This window comes from Taeniopygia guttata, chromosome 13, assembly GCF_048771995.1.
Source record: "Taeniopygia guttata chromosome 13, bTaeGut7.mat, whole genome shotgun sequence".
In the NCBI taxonomy this organism is placed as follows: Eukaryota; Metazoa; Chordata; class Aves; order Passeriformes; family Estrildidae; genus Taeniopygia; species Taeniopygia guttata.
In genome coordinates, this window is record NC_133038.1 from 17,455,758 (window position 1) to 17,463,739 (window position 7,982).

Consider the following 7,982-nt stretch of genomic DNA (forward strand, 5'->3'; position numbering starts at 1 on the left):
CCGCGCCCAGCCGCGCCGGCCCCGCAGCCCCGCTCCGAGTCCGCCTGCCGTCCTGGCTCCAGTCCCCGGTGCTCTGCCCCCCCGTTTCGGCTTCTCTCCTCCCTGTCAGCCGAGGCTCTGCGGCCCGCAGCGCCCGGCCCGGCCGGCCCGGCTCTCCTCGGCGCGGCGGCAGGCAGAGGGCAGAGAGACATTTGTAAAGAAAACGTTTATTTACACGTCTCGGCAAGTACAAAGTATTATACATAGTCTGTGTCAACCCCAAATCTTCTTTATTATGAAACATAAGGCGCTTTCTCGAGAGCCGGTGGCGCAGGGAGCGAGCGCTCTTTTGGGGCGCTAAAGCTCATCGGCTGGGAAGGTGAGGACAGAACGGCGTGTGGTGCCTGGAAGGAGCCCTTATTACTACGGTGAATAAATTACAGCTGACATTAACTTCACCTGGGACAGATGGGAGCTACCGCTTTTCAGTTTAATAGGGTTTCTGAAGCTAATGAGTCATCACCGGCTCCACCGAGTCCCCTCCGCTAAGTGATAGGGAGGTATATTTTCTTTACACTATCCTCAGAACAGGAAAAAAAATAGCCTTTTGTTCCAAAGCCAACACAAAATACCTATGTTCAGATTTCGATATAAATAATCGAGGTTTTATATAATTCCATATTAATAGTGCCCAAAATCTCGATGCATAAATAAATTAAAGTATTAACACTTCTTACAAAAAGTGACATATTTCCTTTCCTAGTGGAACATCGACACAAATATACAAGCGGCTCCTCTCCGCGCCGGCCTCGGGGAAGCAGCTCCGGGCCCGGCTCCGGTCGGACCCGATCCCGGTGTCAGCCCCGCTGGCGCCACTCGCCGCCCCGCCACCCGCCCCGTCGGGGGAGCCGCGGCCCCGGGGCAGGGGAGCCGCCGGCCGCGCTCCGCGGGCCAGTCCGCTGCGTGCCCCGTCTGCCGGGCTCAGACGAGGGAGGTGACCGGGGGGATCTTGGCGCTCTCCTCCTCCCAAGGCTGCAGGTTCTGCAGTGCGAACAGCGACGAGTTGTGCAGGCACAGCGGGTCGGGCTGGATCGACTCGTTCAGCGACTTCTGGAAGGCGTCGTGCTGCAGCTGCAGCATCAGCCGGCTCGCCTGCTGCCGCTCGGCCTCCCGCTCCTCCGCCGTCTGCCGCCTGCCGGGGGACACGCTCAGCCCGCGCCCGGACACGGGGCACGCTCCGCCCGGGACTCCGCGGGGAGCGGCCGGCCCGGGACCGGGGCCGGGCCGGCGATCGTGGGAACTAAGCAGGGCGACCGGCGCGTCCTTCTGGGGCCAGGCACCGCCAGGCGGGCGGCCACCGCTTGGCCGCCTACGAGGGACTGTGGGCGGCGGGAAGAGCCTGGAAACCCGCCGTTTCCCAGTAATCCCGTTTCCAAATGTTACCCCTTTTTCTCCCAACATTCCCCCGATTTTTTTTTCAAATTGTTTCCCCGTTTCTTAAAAAAATTCCCCGTTATTTTGAATAATCCCTCGTTTTTACTAATAATCCCTCGTTTTCCGAATGGGGGACTGTTGAAAAAGAAATATATAAAGATAAAGCCAATAATAACTATGATAGTATAATAATAAAAAATCACCCCCAACGGTTTGCCTGCCAGGAGCTGGCAATGGGGGCGATGCCGGCCGGAGCGGGATTCTCAGGGCGGCGGGCGGGAGACACCGCCGCGGGCGGCAGCAGGACGGGGCGGCTCCGGGGGCACGGGACTCACCGCCACTTGGTGCGCCGGTTCTGGAACCAGGTCTTCACCTGGGCGTCCGTCATCTTGAGGGACTTGGCGAGGGCAGCGCGCTCGGCCGAGGCCAGGTACTTCTGCCGATGGAATCGCTTCTCCAGCTCGCAGATCTGCACCCGGGAGAAGGATGTCCGCGGCTTCTTGCGCTTCGGCGGAGTCCGGTTCTGGTAGGGATGCCCGATCCGCCGTGTCACCGTGAAGGGCGTCAGTGCCGCCGCCGCTGCCCGAGGGGGAAGCACAGGGGTCAGCCCCGCGCCCGCACGGTGCCGGCCGCCCCCCCACGGGGCCGCCGCTCTGCCCGCCGGCCGCCCGCGCCCCGCCGGCCCCCGGAGGGACCGCGGCTCCCCGGGGTCCCGCTTCCACCTCTTGTCGAAGAGCTGCGGAGACGAACGGGGCCCGGCCGCCCCCCGGGGCACCCCGCGCTATCCAGGGCGTGAGGAGAGCGATTTTTCGGCTCGCTGCGAGCGCGGGGGAGGGAAGCATCCAGCGGCCGCCTTTGCTTTTATTCTTACTCGCGTTACCGTTATTATTTCGTTTTGTATTTTTTATTGGCCCTTCCGTTCGTTGTCGGGAGCCAGCTCGCGCGCTCCGCCCCGGCGCCTTACCTGTGAACCTGTCCTTGACGAAGCGCCTGCTGCTCTCCATCCAGGGGAAGTTGAGGCTGCCCAGACTGGGCACGGCAGGCATGGCCGGGATGGCGCTGGAGATGGGCGGCGGCACGGCCCCGGGGATGGGCCTGTGCGCCGGCACCCGGATCACGCCCGCCGGGGCCAGGCTGAGGTTCACACTGTACGATCCCGAGTCCTCGAAGGGCGCGGCGATGGCCGGGAACGGGGCCGGCAGGGCCGGGTAGGGCGCACCGCCGCGGCCGCCGGGGCCGCCCAGGAAGGTCGCGCCGTCGGGGCCCCGGGGGGGCGGCGGGGGAGCGCTGTCCTGCTCGGGGCTGTTGAGGATCTGGTCGATGCCGAAGCTGATGGGCTCGTGCTGGTGCTGGCCCTGCGCCGGCCCCGGCGGGTCCATCCTCGGCGGGTCCATCCTCGGCCGCCGCCGCCCTCGCGCCGCTGTGGAGGCGCCGCCGCTCGCGCTGCGCTCGCGGCCCGGCCGGCCCCGCCGCCGACACCAAACTTTGCGGAGCGCGCGCGCGCCGCCCCGTCACCGCCCGGGGGCCGCCGCGCGCCCCGCGCCGCGTGCGCCCCCGCCGCCGCCATTGGCCGCCGCCGCCCGCCCTCCGCGCGCCCATTGGCTGCCGCCGCCCCGCACCGGCCTCGCGCCCGGGCGCGGGGGCCGCCGCCGCCGCGGTGACATCACAGGGGCGCGCGAACAATGGCCCCGCGCGGGGCGGGGGCGGCTCCGGCCCGCACGTCGGGGGCGCCGCTCCCCCCCCGGGCCCGTCCCGCGCCGCCCGCCGCTCCCGGCCCCGCCCCGCCACGGGCCCCGACGGCCCGAGGCCGCCCTGCGAGGCGGGACTCGGTCCCCGCAGCCCGCGGCTGCCCAGGCCCCTGCCCCGACGGCGGTGCGGAGCGGCGGGTCGAGGCCGTGCCCGGGGCCGGACTGGGGGGCGGCCGGGGCCCTACAGGGCGAGATTCCGTTTGGGTTTAATTCGCAGAGCCCGGCGTGGCCGCCGAGTGCCTTGGCAGCCGGTCCCTGATGGCCGAACGGGACTCAAGGCGTTAACAATTAAATAACGCTCAGCGCATTTACTTAGTTCCCTCTTATAAAGGGAAATGAAAACAGGGAATAGAATTTCCCTGTTAATAGAATGTAATGGCATTTGATCAGCACCTGGCAGGGCGAGCCCGGCACGCCGGAGCGGTGACAGGAAGGACTTGATTAGTTTTTAAACCTTACTATTCAATTACCGCAACGTTCCCAATCGTTTCGCCGGCAGCGGCAGCGAGCGGGACGGACGTGCCGGGCACGGGCGCCGCGCTCGGAGCTCCCCGGCGGCACCTGCGGGCCCCGCTCCGTGCGGCTCTGCTCCCGCGGCGTCCCACGGCAAAAGCGGGGAGCGCTGCGCCTTTTTGAGGTGCCCGTGCTCCGCAGGGGTCCGAGCAGGTGCCGGCCCCGACGGGCTCCGACGGCCGCGGCGAAGGTGCCGCTCGGAGCTCCACGGCACGGGCGCTAACGGAGGCGCAGCCCGGCCCCGGCCGTCGAGAGTGCGTCCGCGGCTCGCGGCACCGAGAGACACCGGTCTCGCTTCGCCTGGCGTTCATTAACGCGACCAGTAAATGCCCAACCCCCCGCCGGGACCGCCGGATGCCACCCCCGGCACCGGGCGGCCCTAATCGGATTGTCCCCGCTCGGTGCGGTGGCAGAGGAGTCGCCATCAGCCGCCTCTCCCCGGAGCGGAGCTAATCCGATTGAGGCCATCCCGCAAGCTGCTGCGGGCCCGCACAGCCCCGCCGGAGAGGCCGCGGCCGCAGCGCCCTCGGGCCCCGCTCCGGGCGGCCCGGCGGGGCGGGCGGGAGGCGACGGGGCCACGGGGCGGGGGCAGAAAGGAAAACGAGAGGGGGGAAAAGGGAAAAAAAAATAGAAGAAGAAGGAAAAAAAGGCAACCAGTGGAGGATAAATAAATAAATAAATAAATAAATAAATAAATAAATAAATAAATAAAGTGCCACCCAGTCCTGGATCAGGGCAGGCTTTGTTAGAGAAAATTGCAGCTCGATCTGCATAATGGGAGCTCGAGCTGCCCAAGGCGATCTTTTTATTGCGTGTGTGTCTGCTGTTATCAATTTTGTGAACGATTTCACAGGGAGCCTGGCAGACTTGAGCTGGAATAATATGCAAAGATGAGCTTTGAATAATGAATGATGTGCTTTTAAACCAATTCCAAAGTGTCTGTGATAGTACAATATGAAAAGGGGTGGTAAGTAATAGTATATTTAAAAGGCACTAGTATGTTTTTATTACTATATTTAAAAAGATATCTATATTATTTTTGTGAAATGGATAATATATCACAGAGTCTTTGATAATCAGCTAAACAATACATTTTTCTTTGGGAAAACTCTCCTGGTTTTACACAGTTAAATATAGAGTATCAGCGTACAGCCCTGTAACGCTCAGCTACCTTATTAAATATTAACGCTATTTTAATATTAGCTTTTAAATTTAATATGTTGACGTTCTGTAGTTTTACTTTAATTACGTTTTATAATTAATAACCCCGGACCTATGGTATCCTTAAATGCAGCTCTCCCGCCGCCGCGCCGTTTCCCTGGCGGGCGGGTGGCGCGCAGAGCCCGCGCAGAGCTCCGCGCAGCCCCGCATAAACCCGCGCAGCCCCGCATAAACCCGCGCAGCTCCGCGCGGAGCCCCGCACTGTCCCGCATCCCGCTGAAGAGCTCCGCACAGCCCCGCACACGCCGCACAGCCCCGCACACGCCGCACAGCCCCGCGGTTCCTTCGTTCCGCTCGCTGTGCCGGCCGCAGCGCTCCTGCGCTCCGTGCGGGCTCCCCCCGCGCCCCGCGCTGCTGCTGCGGGACTGGCAGTGCCCACCGAACCCGGGCTGCTCTGCGCCCCATCGGGGACCGGAGCCAGCTCAGGGCTGCCTCCACCGGGCACTGAGAGGCAGCAGGACCCCCGGGCAGGCACAGGGCACCGGCAGCCAGGCAGCTTCCCATCACAGAGACCCCACACCCAGCTGGGGTCTGCCCAGGCCCCAGGCATGGCACAGCAAAGTATGGCACGGCATGGCATGGCCTTGGCACAGCATGGCACGGCCTTTGCATGGAGCGGCACAGAATAGCACAGCACAGCCCGTGGGCTTTGCCTGCCACGGCACAGGGAGGCAGGGTGTGCCAGGAGCCCAGCCTGGCAGTGCCAGCTATGAGCAGGCAGCTGCAGCTGCCTCTAACCCAGCACACGGGCAGCGAGGGCTGGACAGCACCAGGGGGACAGTGCTGGACAGCACCAGCGGGTGGCCACCGGAGCCATGCAGGCAGGAGAGGACTGGGAAGGGAGAGTTTTCTGGAGGTGTGTGGGAAGGCTGTTGTGGTATTGTCATTCCCTGTGAAATTCTGCTTTCATACTTTCAGGTAACCTTTTACAGGTATTAACTAAGATGTGGTGCCAAGTGCATGATGCTGGCAGAGAGGAACACGGTGCAGCCCTGTCATGCTGGGGCACAGCTCCTGGGCCTGTCAAGGGAGCCTGTGGCTGAGCCAGCTCTGCCAGGATGCCTGGGCACAGGGACTGAGCAGGTCTGGAGAGCACTGCTCCCAGTAACCTGCAAAGGTATGAGGGGACAGAGTTAAGCAGGGAGAAAAGCGACTAAAGCTGTGGAAGAGGAGTGACCACCTCCCTGGCCCCCCTGTCCAGTCTGTCACTGGGAGTCACTGGGGACAGAGATGTGGCACTGTGTCACTCGTGCCTGAAACCCAGAGCTGCTCCCAGGCCTGGCTGCCATGGAGGTGACAAGAAGGGGATGTACTACAGCCTGCCATGGTCACTAGGTTTGGTAATGGTGTGCACAGGCATTCCTCAGCCTCAGGATCAGAACAATGAAGGCCTTAGAGGGAGGGTGTCCTTGCAGCACCATGTCCTTGCAGGACCCTTATCCTTGCAGAACACCCACCATGCGCCTGACAGTGGCCAATGCCACCATTCAGCTTTTAAAAAGTGCTTCCTGTAGCATGAGATAACCACACCACGTGATGAGCACTGCAAATAACCCCCTGCACCAGGAAGCAGCAGCAGCAGATGCTGACATGCTCCTGCTGTAGCTCCTGTCTTTGGCAGTGGGTCTCAGGCTGGGCAAGGCCTGTCCTGTTCTCCTCAGCTTTTTCTGGATGGATATTGCTGCATAAACCCAACATGGTTTGGAGTGATTACACAACTTGTGGAATTCAGCACGACAGAGGACACACGTTGCTTTTCAGCTGTAGCGCTGAAAGATTCCTGTGGAGCTGCTGGGTGATGCTGGTGCTCATCACATGTATGATCTGTGTCCTGTCATGAGCAGAGGAAGGGGAACGGGACAGCCAGGGGCTGCTTACGTGCTGCCTGAACTCTGTCTGTAGACAGATGTGCCCAGCTGTGGAGGGCAGTGGCAGGCAAGGGCTGAGGTTTGTGCACTGAAGGGGGATGTGCTCCTGACCCTTGTACCTTCTGCGGGGCTCAGTGAGACCCTGTGGATCCTCCTGGTCAGTGATGAGCCCCCCTGGGTGGGGCCCATTGTGGCCAACAGGTCCCAGGACAGAGCAGGGCCTGGCTGCTCCGTGCCAGTGATGGGTGCCAGCCTGGGGCTGAGCTCCCATGGGGCAGTCCTGGGCTCAGGCTCTCAGCTCCTGGTGCTCAGCAGAGCTGACAAAAAACCCCTTTTCTTTTGTCAGCCCACAAGGGTTAAATCAGATGTTCTTTTTCTGAGGGAAGAGCTCCAATGCTGCAGAGCCAAAGGTCATTCCCCTCTGCCCCTTCCTTTGGGTTTGGAGGTCTGTGCCCCTCCTGCCTCTCCTCACCCCACGAAGGCTGAGGGGAGGGCAGGGTTGTGGAGCTCTGCTCTCAGCAGCCTTTTCCCCATCAGAACAAGGGATATTCCCTATACTCCAGGATGGAGGAGATCAGGACACCTGCCCCATAAGCCCTGCCCAAGGGTCCAGACACACAGGCTCCAGTAAAACTCTCTGTCCTCATGTCCCAGTGGGTGGAAGCAGTTCAGCCCCACACAGAGAGCCAATGCTAATGGGTTCTAAAGCCTCTGACAAATGAACATTCCTTAGTGGTTTCAATCCCTGTTCCAAAACACATCTTTGTGGGGTTGGTAACCTTAATAGTGATATTTAAAAAGCCAAAACTTTACTTCAGTTCGGAATCCATGCATTGTTCCACAAATGGCTGTGACTAGGTGAGAAGAAGAGGGTTCAAGGGAGGTGCTGGGGAAGGAGCTACCCCTGAAAGGGCAGAGTACAGAGGATGATGGGCAGATGGGACTCCATTTCTTTCTGCCACCCTCAATAAAATCAGGCTGTAGTGAAGCTGTCAGGGAACATCCTATTATCGTGGACAAGCCCTGAAAGACGCAGAGACATCTGGTCTCTGGGTGCACCAGCACCAGCCCCAGGTGAGGGGGAAGGCAGGGAGGTACCACAGGTCGGGGACAAGCCTGGGGAAGCAGCCGCTTCCTTCCCTCTTTCATTCCTATTTTAAATACCAACACGCAGCTGCTGCCAGGTTTTTATACTAAATATGACTTTTGCTGGGAAAAT

General features: G+C 61.2%; 1 protein-coding gene across 1 annotated transcript; it reads right to left on the reverse strand.

The window, feature by feature from the left end:
* Nucleotides 1-224: 224 nt before the first annotated feature.
* On the reverse strand, nucleotides 225-2,876 carry TLX3 (T cell leukemia homeobox 3). The gene is made up of 3 exons (XM_030284216.4): nucleotides 2,378-2,876; nucleotides 1,749-1,992; nucleotides 225-1,171 (listed from the first exon to the last, which is right to left on the reverse strand). The coding sequence occupies exons 1-3, from the start codon at nucleotides 2,805-2,807 to the stop codon at nucleotides 961-963; spliced, it is 885 nt and encodes a 294-aa protein (XP_030140076.1). The 5' UTR covers nucleotides 2,808-2,876; the 3' UTR covers nucleotides 225-960.
* Nucleotides 2,877-7,982: the final 5,106 nt, after the last annotated feature.

Excerpts from the sequence above, each read along its gene's own strand:
- TLX3 (XM_030284216.4), bottom strand. The coding sequence starts at position 2,807 with ATGGACCCGCCGAGGATGGACCCGCCGGGGCCGGCGCAGGGCCAGCAC. Across the intron at positions 1,993-2,377 it reads CGTCAAGGACAGGTTCACAG|CGGCGGCGGCACTGACGCCC; the intron begins GTAAGGCGCCGG and ends CCCCTCGGGCAG. Across the intron at positions 1,172-1,748 it reads AACCGGCGCACCAAGTGGCG|GCGGCAGACGGCGGAGGAGC; the intron begins GTGAGTCCCGTG and ends GTCCCCCGGCAG.